The sequence below is a fragment of the Nannobrachium achirus genome (genome assembly GCF_963921795.1).
Source record: "Nannobrachium achirus genome assembly, chromosome: 4".
Classification (NCBI taxonomy): domain Eukaryota; kingdom Metazoa; phylum Chordata; class Actinopteri; order Myctophiformes; family Myctophidae; genus Nannobrachium; species Nannobrachium achirus.
The window spans coordinates 23,994,727-24,020,675 of record NC_137813.1 but is presented as its reverse complement, the minus strand read 5'-3'; the positions used below and the strand labels follow the sequence as shown (position 1 = coordinate 24,020,675).

Sequence of the window (25,949 nt, the reverse complement as noted above, 5' to 3'; positions counted from 1 at the left end):
AAGTGGGGGCCGCGTAACCCTCTAAAGTCATATAAACCACTATGTGAATTTAAGACACGTATAAAGTGATTAAAACCACATGACTGTAAACGCCAAAATAGCCAATATAGGCCTATGTGGGCTATTATTGAGGAAGCCTAATAGGCGGCCACGTCCAGTGTTTGAAAGTGGCCTAATTATTGAGATTGTCATGTTAACCAACAGAGGATCCCCAACCAAACCCCAGCCAGGCCAGATGAAATGAAATGAAAGGGGCAGGTATAAAGATTTATATTCTGCCTGCTCCTTTTCAGTTATGGATGATATAAATGAAAGATAAGAAAAAAGTAAATTGTATGTAATCCATAAATGAAATAAATAAAGATGAAAGTAGCCAACCAACCCTGCCAAAAAGTTTGAATGGCCTGTCTTTAACAATAATATGCCATTCCACTTTCAGTCACTAGGGAGAGACTCTCCACTACGAAAAACATCTGCTTCTCTGACAGTGTCCCACGGCAGGCAGGCACCGGCAGACAGACAGTCACAGCAGCAGTCCAACTGTCTGTCAGCCGCAACGCACCATCATCCATCCGCGCACCGGCCTGCAGCGCAGCGGAGCCCTCTCTCTCTCTCTGTACGGGATGGAGGAGAAAGATGCCGCTGAGCTGGACTCATCATCCCGCCAGCGAAACGGGGCCGCGGGCGGCACGCTGTACGGAGAATTCACGGACACGCTGAACGACAGGGTCAGGTACTCGGTGAGCCTGACGGAGAGTGCCCTCACCGTCCAAAAGATCTCGGCGTCACCTGGACGGACCAAGGTGGTTTTCAACTTGACGGACTGCATAGGGTGCCGGGCGCACCGGGCGGATGACGAGGGGGACGTCGGGGCTTACATTAGAGCCTATTTCTACCAGTTCAGACGGCGCTGGATGAGCACCGGCACGGCCCGTCAGAAAGTGGAGCAGTGCTTTCGGGTCGCCCTGGTCCAGGACCCGCTCGTCAATCTCCAGGAGGCTGAGCGATGGGCGAGTGCCATCAGAGACTTCTCCATACGACAGATACCCCGGCGAGATGGTGAGATCCCACCAGAAACAGAATTAATTCACGAGTTAATTGAGCGAGTCAGCACTGACTTGGTGCAGGGATAAGGATGCTTAACAAATAAACAAGTAGATTAAACACCTTAACATGGCTCAAATATCTTACATAGGCTATACCTATAGCCAGCTTAATGAGCCTATACCAACTCATCTGTAGTGAATTGCTGACTCTCCCTTCCTGGGCATTTTAGACTAGGTAATGCCCCAAACTGTCTTATTTGCAGACTGAAACACAAGGAATGTTGTGACACATTCCACCTGGAATCTTATCAGGTTCCAGGAACCTGCTCTACCTGCTGTGGAAGGTGGTGAACCATGCCCCAGTGGTGTGGAATAACCTCCCCAGTGTGGCAGATAAACCATGCAGAATCACATTCATTTACTCAAAGAACCACTTTCTCACATGTTATTTTTGGACTATTTGCAAAGCTGTAAAACATTAATATGAGCAAGAGAGAGGACTCTTTTCCTAGATCAGCCTATTTGTTTATGTGTGTTTACAGAACCGTATTCATTTGCATATAGGTCCTCTACAGACCATGATGGCTGATGGGGAGTTATGCAGTCCTGTTTTGCCCACTAATTCCCACAGGGCAAAATATTGTTAACGGGTGGAATTTTACGTTAAAAAAGCATGTTTTTCATCTCCTGCTGCTACAGCTATGTCTAATTAGGTCTTCTGTTGTTTGAAATGCATAATGGTACTGAGCTTAAACTCATATCGCCATCTCATCAACTCTCTCCTCATTGAGTCATTAATAACACAAACCTATAATAGGTGGTGTTGATTTAGCTCATTAACCCCATCATTCAGTAGTGGGGAAATGCTGATAGTGCTATTATAAGGATGATGAGGACATGGGTCCATTATACCAAACTAAAATGACTTTCTGCGCAGTTTTGCACCAAACCTATAACCTTAAACCTATTTGTGCTAGGCAATATCCTTTTTTACGATATGAGTGCATAATGTGATTAAAATATAAAACAGAGCTCACTTGCCTAACACAGGAGTCTTACTGAGCAGCCAACATATACAGTAGGTCTAGTTCAGGGGTCTTCAACAGGGGGTCCTCAGAGTTACTACAGGGGGTCCTTCAAATCTTTGTGTGATAGAATGTTTTTTTTTCTCTCTTTTTTTTATATTGACCACTTGAACCCCAGCGTCCATATTCTGAGAACTTTAGCCAAAAACAGCAGATCTACAAGCTCACAATGCCTCACGCTGCGAGGAGTTGTGAGCTTGTAGATTGTCTATTTTCGGCAAAGAGGTTTGGTGTAGAGGGGAGAAAAGAGCACACTAAGAACAGAGTGAAAGGTCAAGTTTATTAAGTATTGATGGTTCAAGTGGTTACATATCTGATAACACAAATTTACATGAATCCAAAATACACTGATGATTGTGCTGTCAAACGATGAAACTATATGGAATCTGGGGGTCCCTGCTTCATCTCTCTCTCAGCTAAGGGGTCCTTGGCCTGAAAAAGTTGGAAGACCCATGGTCTAGTTCAAAGAGGAAACATATATTTGACTTGGCAGCGACTCATTTGGAACATTGGTTGTCAGGTGGGATGAGGAATGAGGTTGCCATCCTGGCTGCAGCCCCCAGGTGTACACACAGAAAACAGAGAGAGAGAGAGAGAGAGAGAGAGAGAGAGAGAAACTGGTCTCTTTGTGTGATGAGGAGGACCCAGCCTTCCTCTGGTGTGCAGCCAGCAGCAGTTAGAGCCTCACAGTCCCCTGTCAGGCAGGCAGATGGTAACCTGAGAGGTAATTGCGTGGCCTTGTTATTGTCCTTCTGCTGGACTCATCAAAGGAGCCCAGGAAAAAAAGCCTTTTAAAGGTCAGTTCACACGTATATTGATGAACTGGCTATCAATGGTCACCGGTGTGCCATTCAATTGCTAAACTCAGAGATGATGAAAATCCCCGCAACTCTTCACTGGTGATTTTGTCGTGGATAACGTGGTTATCTGGCTGGCTTGCTTTGCTCCTGTGCTCCTTTGTGACACTGCCTTATCATTTATTTATTAGGTTGTTTTAGCATTCCCGATCCAGGGCAGCCAATAATACAGTATTTAACAGAATGTATCATAACTGTGTTTTAATGTTAATAGTGTTGCGCTAATGTAGATGCAGTACTGCCAGCACAGTGATCTGTTGTTTTGAATACACTGTTGTAGAGGGTGTATGAAAGTCAGTGTGGTTTTCTAATCCCTCGTAGAGTTAATTACATGCCATCTCATCTGGTATTGCAGATGGAAAGGTTGGATTAAGTGCAGGGGAAATGGCAGGCTTTTATTTACTGAGAGTATATCATCATCCTGCTGGCTACAAAATGTAATATAGAGTAAAATAATATATACAGTTGGAGAAACCAGAGTGCAACTGCAAACTTTATGGTCTGGAATCTATAGTGTTTTCAATTTCACAGGTAGGTCATTGGAATGAATGAGCCATAGATAATGAAGTCCATAATGCAGTCCTGCACAAGCCAACAGTCAACTATTTCCCGCATTGCACACAAAGGCAACTTGATGATGGTTACTTGTTTTGACTGGTGTTACTAGCGATTGCCTTGAGTGTAGGATTTAGATTTAATTTATTTAATTTGTGTATTCCCAGCTGGCTGTAGCCTATTTCTAGTCCTCTCTCCTCTAATGCGTGGTAGGGTGCTAGTCACACTCTTCACAGTTCGCACGTAGTCACATCCCATACCTTATTACAGTACATTTATATAATACGATTGCATTGTGTTGATTTCTCATGTTTTCCTATGTGCTCTCTATGCACCTGAATCAAAGTCCCATTGAATTAGAAGCATCCAGATATTCCTCTGCTGTTGTTGATGTTGTTGTTGTTGATGAAGAATGCTTGGTCAGTGTCTTTGTGTTTTGTGCATGAGAGAAAACGACAGAAACTAGGTTGGGAGGAAGAGATCAAAATTATCCTGGGGCGGGAACATTTGCCAAAAAAATAGCAGATCTACAAGCTCACAACGCGTCGCAACGCGACGCGTTGTGAGCTTGTAGATTGGCTATTTTTTGGCAAAGACATTTGCTAGAGAGTGAAAAAAAGACTGTATCAAGTACGTATATTATAAGTACCTTTTACCAGTTATAGAGGGTTTATGTGGTACCGGATATGCAGCTCGGCAAATAAAAGGTGAATTGATCCCAGTGCATGACGGAGGACGATATCACGATAAATTAAATCTCCACGATACGATTATCGCGAGTTTTTTTTTCTCGCGATAAACGATAATATCGCTTATCGTCCCATCCCTATAAGAGACGCCGGCGGGGGAATGTTCCCTTCACACAGCCAACAGCTGTGTTCAGCCCCAGGGCCAGGTGTGCATCCCTGCTGTCTGTCACCGTGCGACCTGTCACCTCCCTCTGGCTCTGCCCGCTAAACCACCACAGCTCTGAGCTCTTCCAGTGATGGAGATGACCTCTCACCCCTGCCAGCCTCTTCCCAATTCACCAGGGAGCCTCTTGTCTCCTGACAACGGGCTGAGAAGGCCTGTCAGAGAGGCCCTCAGTCTGATGGTGTTACCCCCCCACCACCAGACACACAAACACAGACACACACAGTTTCACACCCTCCCATTCCTTACCACGACCTTGGAATAAAGCTTTCTTTTGGATCCGTCAGCCCAGTCTAAGCTATTATTGAGATATCGTTACACCAGAGAGCAGGATAGCTTTAGCTGAAAGATATCCCCACTGGTGTTTGTTTGTTTGTTTGTTTATCTGTATAATGTCTTGGTGTGATAGCAGCTTTGTTCGTAGGACTTCTTGTGATGCTTTCTTGCAGGTCAGCGTAGTGGTTATAGGAGCCACCCCTTCATCTCAAAAGTCACAGGTCTGAATCCCGCGTCAGCCACGTGTCCCCCTGTCAAAGGGCTCTATTTTGATTGTCTTAAGTACCAGCTCTAATGCCTCAACTTAAAGGCCTGTCCATACTGTCTCCGACCACCAAACCTTTTGTCAGAAAGGTCCGGTTCAACTACAACATGACGTCACTCACGTCTTCTGAAAAGCATTACCCCGAATTAGAGTTCGGAAAGCTGCTCGTCGGAAAGTAAGAACTCTCAGATGAAAAGTTTGGTGTTCGCAGACAGTATGGACAGGCCTTTAAGTTAAGTCGTAAGAGCTGGTATTAAGACAATCAAAATACAGCCCAAAGTGTCCTTGGAGAAGACACTGATCTCCTCCCCCCTCCTCCCCGTTGCACATCTTGCAGCAAAGACTTTAATTTAACGGATGTTCCGGATCTCAACTGTGCCGTGGTCTAGACGGCTGTGTTCTCAGGCAAATCTATATTACGTTTTTTATGAGAGCGAGGGATTTGCATGGTGATACTGGATAATCATTTGGATGGTTAAATTCATATTTTACTCACAAGCCAGGTGCTCAGCGTATATTATTTCCACCACATGACTTGGTCTGTCTGGCCTCTGTTCTGACGCTTATACTGTTTACAGTCTTTTAACTGTGAGAGATACATCCCAGAGTTTAGAGTTTGCCTGTCAGACAGTTCCCTAGTCAGAGGAAGATCAGGACTGCCCACAGGCATCTGCCCTCTCAACTCACTGACACCCACACATGCACACGTACGCACGCCTATATTTCACAAACAGTCTCTCCATATCTTACATTCACTCAAGGCATTCATCCATACGTGCACACAAACACACACACACACACACACACACACACACACACACACACACACACACACACACACACACACACACACACACACACACACACACACACACACACACACACACACACACACGCTTTGGGGCAAAAGAAATGTCTATTGGAATATGTTTTCAGAGACAGCATGATGAAAATAATAACACAATTATCAAATTCTGAAAACTGAATTGAGCTGACGTCTGGTGTGAAAGTCTTCCTGGCACAGGCCACAAAAAAAGTCAGTCTGCTAACAAGCAGATATTTAAGTCTTGAACCATAATGTAAACCTGTTAACTAGGGCCCTCCTGGGGAAAAAAGAGCTTAGCCTACTCTATGTAAATCTTCCTTGTGTGAATGAAGGGTTTCACACATTCATTTCCGTCTATAGCATAGACTATGCCATCATGCAAATCATCACAACATTTAGTGGTACTTCCTGTAAGTGAAATAGTCCAATAGGTGATATGGTCCTTCTAAGTCATTGAAATAACATGCACATTAGAAGGACATGTATTTTCAATTAATCTTAAATGGTTAAAATTTAGTTACAATGGGTTTGTATAAGGGGACGTGTATAATAAAATCAATATCAAATATCTATACTGAATCAAGCAACTTAAAAACTGTCTGGGTTGCTCACAGAATCCTGAGTAGATGATAAAATGACCAGAAACATGTTTGAAAGTGAAATATCCCTTTAAGTAAAACACCCCTTTGAGGAATCGAACTTGCTCACGCAATCTTTTCTTAACATGAATTCAAAGAGCTACCGATTTAGGAGATAAAAAAGGATCCATTAAATAATGCATGCTAACAAAGTTTATGGGCATATATCATAACAAGTGCTATTAGACAGGAGTACCTTAATTGCTGCTACCTGTATGTGTATAAGCATGACTTCAGCCTTTGGCATTGACCTCTGTCTGGTCTTTATTGGGGGGTGTTGTTCAACTCACTACGTCTAGGGCATTTTATTGAACATGTTCTACCACCCTTGAGTGTAAAACCAAACTCTAAAGCTCTTCCTTTGACAAAGCTAGCTTCCAGTGTTGTGCCCGATATTCTGGAATTGTAGACAGAGCCTTTTGTGTCCGAAAGCCTCATTGTACTCCAATACAAACAAACAACAATGGCGAACCCAATGCTGGTGAAAGAGGGAAATAGAGTTTGCCACATTGGCCTCTGTGTTTTCACAGTCTGTCGACAGGTTCACACCTTTTTCTCTGAGATATTTTGAGACCTCTGCCGGTCCATCTCACCAGCTTAACAAGGCGCGGCGAGATGACAGCAACATTGGTATAGCAACGTCCCTGTGTTATAAACTACAGTTTTGGGACGGGGGAGGAAAGTAAAATCAAATAACAGACTGCAGTCTAGAGCAGTGGTTCTCAAACTTGGGGTTGGGTCCCGAAGTGGGGTCCACACATTTTTGTGGGGTCCCCAGATGATTAGCTTAATCATAGTCATTTTTTAATGGTAAACAAACCAACACACAGTATAAGTGTATACATGGTATCTGCACATTTCTAAAGTGACAATTTAAGGACTTTCAAGACTGTTTTAATACCAAACTGGCCAAACTGTCAAATATTAAGTAAGCAAGAGGGGAACATTGTGAAAATACCTGAGCTACATGCTCACAACGCCTCGCAACGTGAGGCGTTGTGAGCATGTAGATCTGCTATTTTCACGATATTTACATTAAATGTTATACCTACAATTCCAAGTGCATGCCAGGTTGGGGGTCCCCAGTTCAAATATGTTTATTTTCACAGCCTAAAAAAGTTCGAGAACCTCTGTCATAGCACCTTTTGGACAGGGAAGCTGCTCTGTCATATATGCAAACTGTCTCACGAATCACATGTCTCTCTTTTTGTTAGTTGATATCAAATTGCTGTCAGCCAAACCCATTGGATGCAATTTGATACAAACGTTTTTGTCCCTCTATAGCCTCTAAAGGGATATATTGATTTCATATATTTCGAATCATTTGATATGGCGTCTGGGGAGGGAGTGCTTTCCCGTTGGGAGACAAGGGCCTCTGCAGCAACATGCACCTTCAGGAAGGAAGGAGGGACGCCTTTTCAGCACCTCACTACCACAGCATGTCACTTATACTCACCCAGGGGTGTCGCACCACATTCTGGGCCCTGGGTACTTTAACTATTGAAAAATAGATATAGAAGCTCACAGCTGCGAGCTTGTAGATGCGAGCTTGTAGATGTGTGCAAATCTTTGAATATTTCAGATCCTTCTAAGTTAATGTTGAAAAAAACAAACAAACTATAGATAGATAGATGGATAGATAGATACCTTTATTATCCCACGGGGGAAATTCAGTTGCCTAGAGGTAGCACACCAGTTTAAGGTTACAAGTTACAAAGAAGTACGAAAAAGAAAGAGTACTGTAGTGTACAGTCCAAAAGAACAAGCACAAAAAAAGACAAATATAAACATAAGGTGTCGAAAACTATTGCAAAAAAGAAGAATATATACATAAAGTGACCACGAAACATTCAACGCTCATAAGTGACACGTCGCACATACAAAAAAGCTATACTCAAAGCATAGCTTAACAAACAGTGCCAAAAAAAGAAAGTGCACATAACAGTCAATGCTAGTCAATGCAACACAAGTATCACACCGCCATATCAACACAGCAATAGTACAACCAGAGCCAACACAATAGTGCAGGGCCAGAAAAAAGTGACCAAAGTCAGTGCAAATAAGTCAAGAATATATATATATAGTGTATATATATTTTTTTCTCCTTTTTTTAAGCAATAAAGGGAGCCACAGCAAGACGCCACAGCAACCCTCTCAGGGAAAAGTACGTTAGAGGTTAGAGTCAGTACAACCTTTGTTCCAGTAGTGCAAGGTAACAGTTGTCCTAGGTAATACTATTAGGCCTTAGCAAGCGACCATAATGAGTCTCGTTGTATTGCTTGAGAGCGACCGGCACAAAGGACTTTCCAAGGACTTTCCAACTATGTTTCTATGTCAGTGATATGTATTTGGCCACGGACCCCCTTCTCAAAATATTTAGTTCCAGGGACCCCCCAGAAGCAAAATGTGAGTTACAAATGTTCGCTTAAAAAAAATACATATAGATTTCCACACATTTTCACGACTTTTCAAAAATAGCAGATCTACAAGCTCACAGCGCTGCACTCGGTGCCGCGCTGTGAGCTTGTATATCTGCTATTTTTCAATAGCTAAAGTATAAAATAATGAAGGCCCCTCCACCTTGGGCCCTAGTAACTCAGTCCCACTTTTTCCCCCCTTGTGACGCCCCTGGCGGCTTGTCACTTATACTCACCTAAACAAGTTTATCCTGCTTCGCCCGGTGGTTGTCACCTAATGTACAACCACAGAGAGGAACTTCAACTGACAGGCATTCCTACTGTAACTGCTGCACGTCGTTAGACAAAGGAGAGGGGGGGGGGGGGGGGGGGCTGTCTTTTGATTGCCTTGCCCTTGGCTGCCTTTTAGTTAGATTATTGCATAGAAAGAAGTTTGTCAGGTGCCATCTGTCTGAATAGTGTCTCCGCTCCACCACTGTTTAATGTTGTCTCTTTAAAACATTGTTTCCCTTCGCCACACAAAGCGCTGAGGCTTTCTGTAGGCTATAAGCTGTTTAAAAGGCACAATAGACAGTGTTAGCTCTGTTTTTATCCTCTAAGGGCTGGCCACTCCAAGAATGATAACTGTAACGATGACTATGAATTATCATATTAAGAATCATTCTAAGTAACTCAAGTGGATGGCGGAGTCCACACCACAACTATAACGAAGATAAGGATAAACAATAATCGTTGGGATTGATTGGCTGAACGAGAGAAACACAGATCAAAATTCATCCAAATTCACAAGGAGTCACATTCTGCATGTTACATTCTACTGATTGAACGGTATCCTTCTTCAGTTTGGATGCTTACCGTACATCAGTACATCTCTGTAGTTAGCATTCTTGGTGTTGATGGCACTGATTAGTGTGTTTGCACCTGCAGGGCAACCAGACTATAGTACTTGTCCAACTTCATTCCATCCATCCATCTTTCCCTTCATAGATAAACTTTATTTTGCAGCACTATCTCCTCCCACAAATCGACTGGCTTCATCGGGAATCGATTCCTTGCATTTTGCTAAGAGATACGTTACATAGTTTAATTTATATATACATACATTTATTCGTGAGTACATTTTCTCCATTGACTTTAATTAAAAGATTAAACTTTTCCCAAATATGGTGACATCATAGACCACATGAGACTGACATTCCAAGCTATGGGCTTAATATTAATGACATCAGGGATCTCCATATATGGGCATGAAAGGTACAATGACGGAATGGTTAGCACAGTGCCAATATGCAAGTGTGACTCGTGTCACGGCAACCACACTTGCAATTTCCAATGACATCTTTCTAAGGCTAGGGCTCCACCAGGAGCAAAATTAACCGGGGAGAATTTGGTGTCCGACGACGTTGACATCGGCAGTGGAGCACCCTTCATTGATTAAAAAAGGAACATTCCCTGCGTTGACGCTGCGCTCGACGCGCCCAGTGGAGCCGGGGGGTTATTCTCTTATTTCTTCTTATTTAACCCCCCCCCCCCTCTCTCTCTCTCTCTCTCTCTCTCTCTCTCTCTCTCTCTCTCTCTCTCTCTCTCTCTCAGGTGTGGTGTACGGTGAGGTGCGGCGGCCCTGCAGAGTTATGGTGCTGGTGAATCCTCACAGCGGTCGTGGTCAGGCTCTGCAGCTCTTCACCACCCATGTGCAGGGCATGCTGACGGAGGCCGCTGTGCCCTACACACTGCTCATCACCGGTTAGTACACTGGTTCTCTATACCCTACACACTGCTCATCACCGGTTAGTATGCTGCTTCTCTGTACCCCACACCGCTCATCACCGGTTAGTACACTGCTTCTCTGTACCCTACACACTGCTCATCACCGGTTAGTACGCTGGTTCACTGTACCCTACACACTGCTCATCACCGGTTAGTATGCTGCTTCTCTGTACCCTACACACTGCTCATCACCGGTTAGTACGCTGGTTCACTGTACCCTACACACTGCTCATCACCGGTTCGTACGCTGGTTCACTGTACCCTACACACTGCTCATCACCGGTTAGTACGCTGGTTCACTGTACCCTACACACTGCTCATCACCGGTTAGTACGCTGTTTCTCTGTACCCTACACACTGTACATCACCGGTTATTACGCTGGTTCACTGTACCCTACACACTGCTCATCACCGGTTAGTACGCTGTTTCTCTGTACCCTACACACTGCTCATCACCGGTTAGTACGCTGGTTCACTGTACCCTACACACTGCTCATCACCGGTTAGTACACTGCTTCTCTGTACCCTACACACTGCTCATCACCGGTTTTACGCTGCTGCTTCTCTGTACCCTACACACTGCTCATCACCGGTTAATACGCTGCTTCTCTGTACCCTACACACTGCTCATCACCGGTTAGTACACTGCTTCTCTGTACCCTACACATTGCTCATCACTGGTCGGTACGCTGGTTCACTGTACCCTACACACTGCTCATCACCGGTTAGTACACTGCTTCCCTGTACCCTACACACTGCTCATCACCGGTTAGTACGCTGGTTTCTGTACTCTACACACTGCTCATCACCGGTTAGTACACTGCTTCTCTGTACCCTAAACACTGCTCATCACCGGTTAGTACAGTGGCATTGTTTTCTCACTCAACAGTAAACAAACCAACATCGAGTTTAGACTATAGAGGGTATATTCATGTTTCTAAAGTGACAATTTAAGGACTTTTTAATACCTCTAAAATGACAAATTAAACATTGGCCAAATTGTAAAATATTAGACGATAGAACCGTGTTATACAAAATGTAATGCCTCAACTCTTAGTGCTCGTTAGGGTGGGCCTGGAGAGTCCCCAGTTAAAAAATGATTATTTCGGGGGTTGCAGCCTGAAAAGGTTGAGAACCACTGGGTTAGTACCATGCGTCACTCACACACTCACTCACGCACACACGCACGCACGCACGTACGCACACATACACACAATGGAGAGCTCAAATTCTAATCCAGCAGCTTATAACTTTCTACAAATTGCACATACAATTCAAAGGGCTTTATACACTGAAAAATGTAATGGGGTGGTTTGCCATTAAAATTGCTGCGTGAAGCAGGTTGAAATATACATATTTGAGTGAGCCCTTGACCTTTCCTACAGCATAGCGGCTACATCAGAATGTCAACTTTGCACACAAGATATCAGCTAATCCTCCAGGCTGATAGCAGGAGGAACCGTTGCCCTGGCCTTTCCTCTAGTGCCACCCTTCAGCCAGCATTTCCATTTGGAATGTAAGGAGCAGGACAGCCTCTAGGCCAATGGGAATTGGGAACCAAGTCAAACTAAATGTAATGCCAACAATTCCAAGTGTTTGTGGGGAGGGGGTTCTGAATAATATAATGTAAGTCGGATATTGGATATATACTCTAAATATCAGTTTCAGTATATTCTTTGGGGTTGGTTGCCCAGCCCCAGTTGCAGCCCTACAAGCAACTAACTGCTCTGCCATCGTCATATGCTGCTCACAGTGAACTCCGGATGACCTTTCTCAGAATAGGACAGGAAGGACAGGAAAAGGTTTTGAGGGCAGAAATAAATTCATGCACAGCATATCATTGCTGTCCATTTAATTTGTATATTTTTCCATAAATAAACATAAATAACGTTTCATATAATAATGTTTCATAATCATACTTATATTTTGTCACATAACAGGCACGCATCCCCATTCATTTCCAATAAGGGCATGGGTGAAAGTCTAGTGCGATATGGCAGAGTTCTCGCTGATGTGCGGTATCTGACGGACTGACAAGGACAGATCTAATTTGAATAAAGTTTATCTCCACCAACTTTATTCAAATCTTATCCGTCCATGCAGATCTGTGAGGCCAATGAAAGCAGCACTGTTGTGCGTATAGGTGTGGCTGTGGGGGAAGTGATCTAAACAGAGTGACTGTCAACAGCACTGCCCAAGGCACACCTACGTGCCGGAGCCGTGGTGGATTGGTGGCGGACCGATTTGTTGTATATGTTTTTGTATTGTATTGTATTGTATTCTATACGTAGACTCCACTGTCCACGGACCCAGTGTGAAACCGCCTTAGGTGTATGTGTGTGTGTGCGCGTGTCTGTCTGTCTGTCTGTCTGTCTGCCTGTCTGTCTGAGACACGCACACATGAATGCGTCATGAAGAAGCTGCACCTGCTCAGTGCCGGTTCCCCCCTCGGGACTTCAGCAGCCGGACAGTGATGAAAAAAGACAAAGAGTAATTACAGACGCTCGTCGTTGTACTGCATCGCAGCTTGGAGCTGCAGCGGGAGGGAATATAGGTCACTGAGAAGCAGCGTTTGGCCGTCACAGTGGCCGGCCAGTCAAAGATGTCTGAGTGCTTTGGCCTGCTTCCATTTAGCCAGCGGCGAGCTTGGCGACCGAACGTGTAAGAGCTCAGCGACACAAAGCATGGATCCTGTGTCAGACAGTATGTTATGGGTTACATACATGGACAATGGTTCATCTTCATGTGAGCAGCAGATAGAAAGTGAGATGATGGAAGGGTATGGTATCGGTGGCTGAGGAGGCAGGAATTTCATCTCTTCACCTTAATTGAGTTTTCATGTAACGCATCAACAGAGCAGAAATATTACCAGCCGTATTACCTCGGTCCTGTGCAGCAGGTAGCTTAAACACTGGCCTCCCAGAGGGCATTGGGGGGGTGGAAAGGAAAAAGACACCAACCACCAACCTGCTCATCAGGAGCAGTTAGGGGTTCAGTGTCTTGCTCAAGGACACTTCGATACTAACCCAGAGGGAGCTGGTAACCTTTCAGTTTTCCAAGCGGCCACTCTACCTCCTGAGCCACTGCCGCCCACAAGTGCAGAAATAGTCTATTTTTCCTACAGAGGGTGGCTCTGTGGCTTCTAGCTGCGAAGCCAGAATCTATGACTACTTGGGGTTTCTTGGCATGGAAAGGTTTTGCCCTTGTCCGTGTCCGAGGTTTAGGTCAGCTTGCGCGTGCGTGCGTGCGTGCGTGCGTGCATGCCTATGTTCGTGTTTGGCAAGTGACCCTGCAAGTAAGGAAGTGGAAGTGCAGCCTCAGCCCAAGCACCCAACAGGCTCTGGGTGCTGAGTCAGCTGTGCAGCGAGTTGTGGCTGACAGACTGTACAGGACTGCATCACTCATCCCATTTCAGGAGGGACGACCATTAGGTTGAATGGGCTTTATTGACAAGAATGAAGCATACAAGCAGCAATATAGCACATAGAGATAAGCAGCAAATACAGCAGCAACTAATGACATGAGCAGCAGATAGCATAATGAAATAAGCAGCAAGCATGGATAAATGCAGCACTATCTAAACTTCAAGCGGAACCTAGGAGTGGCATATGGATTCTACCATCGGATCAGTGTACCGCGGGTCACGATATATATAACGTTATATCGTGAATTAAGCTCTCCGTGGACACATGATCCGATACCCCCAGCGGGGATAAGCATAATCCATTGAGGTGGACGCTGGGGATGGCGGTGGGGCAGCGTTGAGCTTAGCAACTGACTATAGCTGTGCAGCTAGGTCTAATGTACTCTGGGTAAAGGGGGGGGCTGAGGCCGCTGGCCCCCGCCCCCCCGGCGCGCTGTCAACCCTTAGCTCGCCCCTCCTGAACTAGCTACGTCATGACTTCCTGCGCTCAATTTCAGGAGGGACGACCATTAGGTTGAATGGGCTTTATTGACAAGAATGAAGCATACAAGCAGCAATATAGCACATAGAGATAAGCAGCAAATACAGCAGCAACTAATGACATGAGCAGCAGATAGCATAATGAAATAAGCAGCAAGCATGGATAAATGCAGCACTATCTAAACTTCAAGCGGAACCTAGGAGTGGCATATGGATTCTACCATCGGATCAGTGTACCGCGGGTCACGATATATATAACGTTATATCGTGAATTAAGCTCTCCGTGGACACATGATCCGATACCCCCAAAGAAAGGACCCACGCGGGTCCCCCCCCAAAACACGCAATGCTTTAGAATCCATAAGGCTCCTAATCATCGGTGAGGATGATTTGTTTCCGCGGGCCTAACAGCTTGGACACTGCTGTGACCAGAAGCGCATATAACTAAACTAACCTATCTAAGCATACAAAAACATTGCGCCCAGCACCCAGAATACTTTATTAATTTATATACATTTAATTTTTTTTTATTATTTTTTATTTTTATGCATTTTATATTATTTATACATGATTTATGCAGCCCTTTTTAATATTCTACCACCCCCGACCACCTTGCTTTGCTAGGGAAGAAAACCTCCCACAGTATACATGGCTCCGCCTGAAGCGCCCCGATTACTCTCAGCTTGACGCAATCAGTCTTTAATCGACCGCTGGTTCGGTCACTTCTCTTTTTTGTGAAGCGCAACAGAGCAGCACGTAAACGTGCAACCTATCAGGGGCGGGTGCCCCGATTAAACGCAGCAGCAGCAGCAGCAATTGAGCACGCAACCTATCGGGGGCACATGCCCCTGGTAAACGCAGCAGAAGCAGCATAGTGAAACCCTATGGAACAACCCTGCTAATAGTGCCTGCAGCACTATTAGCATCAGCAGCAGAAGCGTTAACTGAAGCGCGTCCAAATCCAGCTTGGAACCATCACGCTTCGGTCAGTCCTGTGTTGTGTGTGCTTGATAACTGGGCGTGCAGGATCGGGCCGCAAATCTGGCAGCTCTCTCCGGGGTTCGTGTGACGAGGACGTCGGGCAGACAGCCCGGTGTTCAGCATGGACATGAAAGGACAGAAGGGAGAGTTAGTTCTGCGACTGACACTGGTGTACCTTCCCTGATTTTGACTGCGAGCTGCAGTCTTCAGAGGCCATGTGCTAGTCACATCTTAAGCCTGGCCTTGGTGACCGCATGTGCTTGCTGCGGAAAATACAATCTTAGCTTTAGCTGACCATAACAATGAAACCACGCCTAGGGTCGCTGACTTTAGGATCACCGAGAAATTTTCGCAGCCCACAGAGCGCTCTGCTGCAGAGTCTGCTGCTGCATAAATAAGAATCTCCACGAGATACACGACTTGACCTTTTAAGGCAAGCTATGCAAGCCTAGAGAGCGGCTAAAGCCCAACATTCAGTACAAGTAAGTCGCTGCTATGTAACTATGATTGCCTATTATTAGCAAGCTTAGAGAGCGGCTGAACGCTCACGGAATCGAACGAGCAAATGCGTTGCTATTTACCTGCTAGAGTGTGGCTCCTCAGGGCATCTGGGAAAGGAGTTCCCACCGCTGGTGCTGAAACTGCAGCTTCCCATGTTCCCTTGCGACCTGGCGGTGGCGACGACGGTCACAGCCTGACAGCGCCCCCGGAAGATGGGCCGGCACCACGGCTTCCAGCACGACGCAGCGCTGGTTCATGCTCATGGTAGCAGCAGTAATAGCATTAACTGATGCTGTAGCAGGTGGACGGGCAGCCGGACGGGGGGCCGACAGGCAGGTGGGAAGGCAGGCAGGCGGGAAGGCAGGCAGGCGGGCTGGCGGTAGGCCACTTCCGTCTGCTGAATATGGCGCGTGCAGGCAGGCGGGCGGGCAGGCAGGCGGGCAGGCGGGCGGGCGGGCAGGCTGGCAGCTCATGGTAGCGGCAGAGGTAGCGGAAGCTGCAGTTGGCCCTCTCCAGTGCTAACCGACTCCTGACTGGTCTCATGGAATTATACAGTAGTGGACGAAACTATAAAGATAAACATGTTAGCAGAAAACACTCAGCCGCTGCAGCGCGACGCTGCCATGATGACATGCTGTAGCAACCGCTATGCAGCAGCTCCAGCAAGAAGCTGAAAGGGCAAACAAGATGTTAGCAGCAACATGTAGCAGCCGTGGCCCGAAGCTATAAAGAAAAACGCGATTTAGTGGAACATGTAGCCGCTTTAGCATAAAGCTGCAATGCTAACCTGATGCCGTGGCAGGGGGCATGCCGCAGCTCCGGCCTGGAGCTGTAATGATAAATATGTTAGCAGAAAACCTCAGCAGCTGCAGCGCCATGCTGCTATGGCGACCTGCTGTAGTAGCAGCTGTGCAGCAGCTCCAGCACGAGCTGAAAGGATAGAAATTATGTTAGCAGTTAGACATGTAGCAGCCGCAGCAAGAAGCTATAAAGTAAAACACGATTAGTGGAACCTCTGCCGCTTTAGCCTGGAGCTGCCATACTGGAGCAGAAATGACAACATGTTAGCAGAAACACTCAACACCCTGGTAACAGCTTGACATGCAGTAGAAACAATACCTTGCTGAAATAATAACAGAATGTTAGCAACCAACAAGTATTAGCTTTAGCATGAGCTGAAAGAAAACATGATGCAGCCAAGCATCAGCCTTAGCTGTAATTATTAGCAGTTATGCTAGCACGCCGCCGCAGGTTGAGTGGAGCTACCAATAGCTGAAACTATAGGAGACATTAGTATCTGACTGAAGCAGCGGCAGCAAGAGCCACTAGCACCATAATGTGCCCATTTTAGCCTCCAAGATAGCGGCACCACGGATAAGGAGAAATCCTGGATATGCGCATGATGTTACAACAGTCATGTAGCAGCTTGAGCGTGAGCTGTAAACCAGCACTGAAGCCGAGTGCAGCAGCTACGGAAACACTACTAGAACATACAGTGAGCTATGTGACCCAATACTATAACCTTACGGACCAGAAGTGCTCTAGCCTGGAGCTGTAATGATACGAATAATTTAGTATCTGAAGCTGATGAGCTGCAGCTGATGGATGCTGAAACTGAAGAGAATATTTAGCTGGAGCTACCGAGCATTTAGAGAAGACTACGATTCCCTGCGTGCACTAGCGAGTTCAACTGGTGACGTCAAGACCGACAGCACGCCTAGCGTTAGCGGACGCAAAAACATTGTTTGCACGTAAACTGTGGCACCCATGAGCTTGCGGGTTTTCCTCCTTCCAGGAGCCCACGCAGACATACAAGCAACAGGAACCATTTAGTAGCTGCTAAGTATAGCAACTAGCACCTCATAAGCAGCAGCTGTTTATAGAGGCAACGTTTTCAGACGGGGCCATACTTGCGCCTAGAACATGGCTAGCAAGCTGTTATACCAACTAGCAGCTATCCTTACATTAGTTAAAGCTAGCCGGCTTACAACAAGCAAAGCTAGCCCCTGGCTGACTGCAAGGAAGGAACGCTGCTCAACAGTAGCAGATACGGCTGACAAAATACACCAATACGCCACTGTTCCCGACAAATACACCACTGTTCCCGATAAGCACAAGCAACTGAGTTAACCTTAGCGAACGGTCGCAAGCAAGCCAAGCACACTGAAGTTATTTTAACGTTAGCCAGGAGCCGCAACTGCTCCCGTCTCGATCTGTAGTATGCAAACTCAGCTGGAAAGAGCACCATTACCTTGATGAAGCAGTAGTTAGAAGTAGACCTCGGCCGTGTTTACCACAACAACGAACCCAACCTTTATGCCATAATCCTTGCCTTGAACCCAGCCTGGACAGCCGCTAATCTTTAGCAACGTTAGCGAAACCCATAAGCACCTTAAATTAGCATTAGCAACAAACGACTGCCACATTAGACTGTAGCACGGAATCCAGCTGGCTTGACATGCTAGCGAACTACATATCCCATCCCCAGCGTTTAGTATGCGCTGACGACGTCATGCCGTAAACCACCGCTTGACATGAACTCGGCTAGCTCGGATGCTAGGTGAATGCTGCCGATACCTACAACAACCTACAAACTGAATCCTCCTAGCGTGTTTCATACTTGCTACGGGGCCACGTTATCACGAGGGGCCGCCGCTCTATGCCTTAACATGGCTAGCACGTTGTTTTACCAGCTAACAGCATCCTTACCGGAGTAGCCGGCTAGCAATAGCCACCGGCTAGCTCTTGGCTGACTATACATTGAACCTGTTGCTCCATGCTAGCCGATACGGCCCGTGCAGTCGCAAAAACACTGTCGCTATCATCGACAAACCCAGCGACTGAGATTACCTTAACTCATGGTAGCCCAGTAAAGGCCCACCGGGGCACAAATAAGTTAGCATTTAGCCCGTAGCCACAGCCCACTTTCTATGATCCTGAGTTTACATTTAGCCATGTTAGCAAGCCCGTAGCACCTTTAGATTAGCTTTAGCAACATGACTGAAGTACAGAATTCAGCTGGGGCACCAGCAACTTTAGCAAGACAATATGGACCTTGAAACTTTAGAATTCAGCGATTACCCGAATAACAATCTCAAAACTACCCATGCGATTTGGCCAAGCACACAGCTTCTAGCATTCAGTGATTACCAGAATAACAACCTCAACCTTCCCATACAACCTGGCCAGAACACAGCTTCTTAACTAAGTTAGTTTGGCAGCTAAGAACATGAAATAAGCAATAGTAGATAGCAGGAACAGCCAGAAATACTCAGCCAAGTTAGGCACCCTCTCGGAGCGGTGCATGGGCAGCAGCACAGCTTCCAGCAGCAACAGGTGTGGCTCCTGCAGCGTTGAGCTTAGCAACTGACTATAGCTGTGCAGCTAGGTCTAATGTACTCTGGGTAAAGGGGGGGGCTGAGGCCGCTGGCCCCCGCCCCCCCGGCGCGCTGTCAACCCTTAGCTCGCCCCTCCTGAACTAGCTACGTCATGACTTCCTGCGCTCAATACTGTGCAGAACAAGCAGCTACCATGGCTGGCAACTAACATACAGTACAGTACAGTACAGTACAGTACAGTACAGTACAGTACAGTACAGTACAGTACAGGCAGGTTCATTTTCATCCATTTTGAGCGAACATTTTTACATTTAAAAGAATGATCAAAAAAGAAAAGATTAAAAAAGTAATTTAAACAAAAATCCCAAACATTTCTAAATAGTTTACAATGCGCTGTGATGCGACACGACGTGAGCTTGTAGATCCGCTACTTTTGCTATTTGTCAATCGACGAATATACACACGCAAGTTGTTAAGCTGATGTTGGGTAATTGTGACGACAAGACTCAATTCTCTGTCTCTCTCTGTCTCGCATTCTCTCTCCCCCCTTTTGCTCTCTCTCACACAAACGCTCCATCTACACAAACCTGTGTGTGCGCGCGCGAACGTGCACAAACACTCACAGTTGGTAAGTCTCAGCTGGCAGGATTGTGGAGTGTTTAGTGCTGTAGGAGCGATGTCAGGGAATCTCCCTGCAGAGGGACGCTCTCTTAAACCAACACTTAACTTCCATACACAGACACTCGTGGACAGACCATGTGTGCACGGTGTGCATACAGACATCCACCAGTTGCAGATGGTTTGCAGTCAGGCTGAACTACCTCAGAGCTGTCAAGTAGCCAGTGGATGGAGCTAATGTGAAATGGCCTGATGAAGCGAAAGTTTTACCACTAATCTCCCCGCACCTCCCCTGGAGGCTGTCTAGTTGTCCTTGCCCCTCTTCTTCATTGTTGGCAGTTTGTATCCAATTATTACAAATTGTTACAAATTATTGTTCTGCTACCGGTATGTCCTTTCGGCTATTTTTGGTACATGATACCGCACTCAACAAGTATAATCAAGAAAGCCAATACTGGAGATACAGCATGCCATACGACATGGATTTCTACAGAGGGCAATTATTTAAACATACTGTATGTAAAATGCTGCATTCAAGTTAAGGAGGGTTTTGGAAAAGGCAATTCTCTTGAATGCTGCGTTCAGGTTTCTTTCACCCTATAGTATAAGTTGCATCCATGGTCTAGAGTGGGCAGTCCTGGGCACTTTTACAGACGGGTGAAAGGGCAGGGGCTCAAGCCCCCTTTAATGTCTATGTGTGCACATGCCTGCCCCCGTCCAACATGTCTCTCTGTCCTCCAGAGCATCAGAACCATGCACGGGAGCTGGTGAGGAAGGCTGACCTGTCCAAGTGGGATGCCCTGGTCATCATGTCAGGAGACGGGCTGCTGTTTGAGGTGAGCTGACTCTCATTGGAGTTGCAATTTGATGATGTTATTTGTCCATGTGGTCCAGCCCTATGGAATGTATGCAATACAAATATTAAAAATAGTGTTTTGATGCTCATATTGGCCTTAGTTATATTAAGAATTAAGTTGTTTTTGGAGCTGTGTGAAGCACAGGCTCCCTATACGTGGCCGTGTGGGTCTGTCTGTGTGTCTGTGTGTCTGTATGTAGCCTGAACTTCCTAAACTTCGGCACGCTACTAGTCCCACAGTTTTGCCACCACACACTCGCGCCATATGTCAAATCGACCGGCTTACTCGGGAATCGTGGGCTAGTAACTTGCTAAGAGAAAGGTTCAATAGTTTAATTGATATTAATTTATTAGTGAATTAATTTTCCCCATTGACTTATAATGGGAATCGCAAAAACTCACATTCAATTATTTGTCTCTCGCAAACCATAGGGGCTAGAGTTTCAAGACTTGGAGAGGAGGTTCATAATGATTTCAAGGATTAAATAAAAAATAATTGTGTTATTTGGCATAACACCCCACTTTACGTTTTGGCCTGTAACTCTTGAACCGTAGGTCGGAAAATTAAAAATATTTTTTCCCTGGATTCCTTGGGTCATGACGCATCTCCCCATATAGGCCACGCCCATTTGCGCCATGATAGATTTTCCGCCATCTTGAATTTTCTCCAAAACACACTTTTTGCTCCTTTTCCTACATATTTTCTTCAAATGTCACAAAAATCGGTACACATGATCCACACACACACACACACACACACACACACACACACACACACACACACACACACACACACACACACACACACAGCTCCACTTCACACGGGTGTGATTTTTTAGTTGCACATTAAAGAAAAGCCGGGCGGGGAGGATAATAATTGCCATTGCACATACTCCTACGGGCTGGGCACCAGTCAGCAGGGAGTGTTGGGCAGGAGGAGTAAGGGGAAGGCTCTAGTCTATGTCCTCCCTGTGGGGGCTCCTAACTGGCAGATGAGTCAGTACAGTAGGATACAACACACAAATGTGTGTGTGGAGGAAATAATTGTCACAATGATTAAATTGGGAAGAAAAAGGGGGTAAAACCCACCAAAAAATAAATAGAAGTAGGAAGACATCCTTTTGAAAAACTACACTGACCTTAATGTAGTTTTAGTAATGGCATTGTAATGGATGTATAGGATGAGATGTACAGCTACTGTATATTGGTAGATCATGCAGACTCTTAAACCTTTTCTTTTTTCATTTTGCTTTTTTTGGGGGGCGGGGGACAAAAATAGCCTGAGGAAAGAGGCCTGTGTGCGCATGCCAATATCCATGAGATGGAGAGAGAGAAAAAGAGATTGAGATTAGTCTCACCCCACATACACAAATGCCTCTGCAAAAAGTGTCTGGCATGACTGGCAGTGAGCTAAAAAGGGTCCATTCCTCTCTGCACTGTTTTAATGTGAACATTTTTAGTTTTTCAAGCATACAGGTAGAATGTTAAACTGAGTAGAGATGTTCAGATCTAGTCACTCAAAACCTTTTAGACGTGAACGTGTTTAATTTTAAAATCTGTCATGTGTCTGTGATTTCAATACAGTGGTGTATTATATCTGTTTTGGCGCAAGCTTCATCAACACTCTAAACAGCAACATCTGATTAGAGTATGGTCAAAAGATACAGTATGAGCATGTTGACAGCAGGTCAACATGCAACTGCTGTTAACCATTCATCAGGCAGTGAAGCAAATGAACCTTCAGGTGTGCCTCTCTCTGTGTGTTTTGTGTCTGTCCAGGTGATAAATGGCCTGATGGAGAGAGAGGACTGGGAGCAGGCCCTCCAGACTCCCCTGGGCATCCTGCCCGGCGGCTCAGGCAACGCCCTGGCCGCCTCTGTCCACCACTACACCCAGTAAGTCAGTCCTTTGCTCTAATGAGTCATTTAAATGCATGGACTACCTGTACAATACACTTCCGGGCAAAAAAAAAACTGATTTATCTCCCTCCGCGAGTGTAATTATCCCAACGGCTGACGGGGCAGAGCGTGCGCTCAGCCCTCGGGAGAGAGAGGAGAGATAGCGGAGCCAGCCTGGCTGCCCGACTGTGCAGAAAGGAGGTCGTTCCAGGCTGTACGATAGCCCTCCGAGGAATGATGTAATGGGCTGAAAAACGCACAGCACATTATGAGTGATTATGTAGCGGTAAAACCTATTGACCCACTCACTGGCTGCAGGTGGCCATTAACCCCCCCTGCTGGTGGTGCCTTGTTATAAAACAGCCCCAATGGAGCTCAGAAGGAATCTATTGATTCACTGAGCATTTATTGAGCGGTGGTCACACCGTCTCCATAGCGTGGCCGTGTGTGTATCCGTGTATGTATGTGTGTCTGTCTGTATGTAGCCTCACACACACACACACACACACACACACACACACACACACACACACACACACACACACACACACACACACACACGCCCACACACACACACACACACACACACACACACACACACACACACACACACCACCGCTCACTTCAAACTTGGGTTTGATTTTTTTTTGTATCACAGTTTCTCTCTAAACACTAAACCTATTTATGTATTTATTAATTTCAATATTGTTCTGAAACACCTACAAAAGAAATGTTTGAATCTTTAGGTTCCCATATCACTATGTCACTATATTATACTACTGTAGATATTTTGTTTCGGTTTGATTATTATTTTCCTGTCATGCCCTCTTCTTTTGAAGAAAAAAGTGCATTTAATAATGAAAAGGGGTGTCTACTGTATATGTTACCTTGTACGGTATTTATCATGTCTTGTCTTGTTTTGACCTGTGACTCTGGTTCCCTGTGGTAGAGCAGTGAAAGTTAAACGGCCATAGCCAGGTGGTCAAATCTGGGATAGCAACACTTCCACATTTAAAACGCTACTGCGCATGCTTCTATAATCTAAAATGCTAGCCATTGGCCAAAAGTACATCTGACTTCGTCTGTATGTACATACTGTATGTCCTGTGTCTGTATGTCCCGCCTCATCCCACATTGGCCACGCTTCGCGGGACGCTTAACGAAATGAACGCTCACTTCACACCAGGTGTGATCTTTATATAACGCTATGGTTGCTTCCCTCAGGTCTCCTCCAGTGTGGAACGAGGAGCTTCTGTTGAGCTGTGGGTTCCTGCTGTGTAAGGGCCTGGTGGTCTGTCTGGACCTGGTGTCTGTGCACCTGGCATCCCAGCAGCGCCTCTTCTCCTTCCTGTCCCTGGCATGGGGTTTCGTGGCCGACGTGGACATCGAGAGCGAGAAGTACCGCCATGTCGGCGCAATCCGCTTCCTCATGGGCACCCTGGTGCGCCTGGCCTCCCTCAGAGTGTACCAGGGAAGGCTGGCATACCTCCCTGTGAAGGAGGCGCCAAAGCCGGGCAGAGGGGCTGCCAAGCCCCAGCCTCCACCCTCCAAGCCTCAGTGCCACTCTCTCTGCTCCTCTCTCCCGTGCCAGCCCCTCCCCAATACTTCCCCCAATCGGAACTCTCGCCACAGCTGCGGTGACCCAAACTCCAACCACAACACCATCCAGAACTCCTCCAACAACACCATCAGCGCCGAGGCCCCGGCGGAGAGCCAGACCAGGGGGCCACCGGACTCCCTGCTGCCCGGCTTGGACCAGCCCGTACCAGAGAGCTGGACGTTGGTCCAGGAGGAGGACTTTGTCCTGGTCCTGGCCATCTACCAGTCCCACCTGGCCGAGGACCTGTGGACGGTCCCGGGGGCCGGGCCGGATGACGGGCTGATACACCTGTTCTACGTGACGGCGGGCATCTCCCGCCCCGCCCTCCTGCGCCTGTTCCTGGCCATGGAGAAAGGAGCCCACATGGCCTGTGGCTGTCCCCACCTGGTCTACCAGAAGGTGAGGGCCCTGCGGCTGGAGCCGCTCTCCCCTCAAGGCGTGATCACGGTGGACGGGGAGACGGTGGAGTATGGGCCCGTCCAGGCCCAGATCCACCCACGGCTGGCCAGGCTCATATGTGGATGACCTTAGTGGGCAGTCGTCCTCCCTGAATCTGACTGGTTCTGAACAATGAGCTCATTTTCTACGATCCCTGTGGTTTTCTTTTTTTAGCTACACTGTGTTTTCAGAAGTGCCAAAGACATTATATCAGCCTTTGGAAATTCCCCTTTCTATTTTTCTACAGATACTGCTTGTCCTATTTTTGATAGACCCCTCCTCTTTTCTCTCTCCCCCTTTGATTCAGGGTCAAAGCCATGGGTGGTCGTACTTGCTGGTGGCTATATAGTCCCAGCTCAGTGTGTGTGTGCGTGCGTGCGTGTGCGCACGTGTGTGCTTGTGACACCGAGAGGTCTCTCTGTCAATATAAGAAGAGAATGTGTACACGTGCCAATGTTCATATGTGCATTGTGCATGCATTTGCTATTGCGCGCATGGCCCTGTGTGAACTGTGCTTGTGTGTGTGTGTGAGGTGTCTGTGAAGCATTAGTGTACGGCACGGTGCTGCAGCGGAGCATTGCGCGCTCCGCTGTCGGTCTTGATCAGTGTGAAGCACGTAAAGAGAAGCACATTTTCTTGTCCCCCGAGAAGCCCCAGCAGCTCCCAACCCAACCCCCCACCGCCACCAACCACTGCTGTCACGGAATCGGCACAGGCCTGATGGCAGCAACTCAGCACTCCTTGACTCACTGAACCAGGACCATCACATGGATGTGGACTACAAACTCCCTTCTTAGTTAGCTCCGTGGTTGAACCTCCCATCTTAGGGTCGCAGGTCTGTCACACTGTAAAATCATTAGTTGTAATTTAACTCTGAGAGTTCCAAAAAAAGAGAGATAACAAGCGGGATCAAATTGACTCTGGAGGACCCTTTCGGGTCAATTTGGTTCCGTTTGTACGCTCTCAGAGATACCGTTTAAATCTGGATTTTACTGTGTACGAGACACCCGTAAGTAATGCACACAGCTGATGTGCTGCGAGTCACACAATCAGCCCTACATGTGTAGCCGCCTCCCGCGGCACCTACGTACTCTGCCAGACGGGGAGGGTCCCGTTGGTGGTGATAAAGAGGAAGGTTGAACAGAAGAGGAAGTCCGCACACTGTTTGTAA

General features: G+C 46.5%; 1 protein-coding gene across 1 annotated transcript; it reads left to right on the top strand.

The window, feature by feature from the left end:
* Positions 1 to 623: 623 nt before the first annotated feature.
* LOC308282774 (sphingosine kinase 1-like) lies at positions 624 to 24,865 on the top strand (the record flags this gene model as incomplete). The annotated part of the gene is made up of 5 exons (XM_080723163.1): positions 624 to 1,059; positions 10,471 to 10,620; positions 20,728 to 20,822; positions 22,622 to 22,737; positions 23,965 to 24,865. The coding sequence occupies 5 exons, from the start codon at positions 624 to 626 to the stop codon at positions 24,863 to 24,865; spliced, it is 1,698 nt and encodes a 565-aa protein (XP_080579289.1).
* Between the last annotated feature and the right edge of the window lie 1,084 nt (positions 24,866 to 25,949).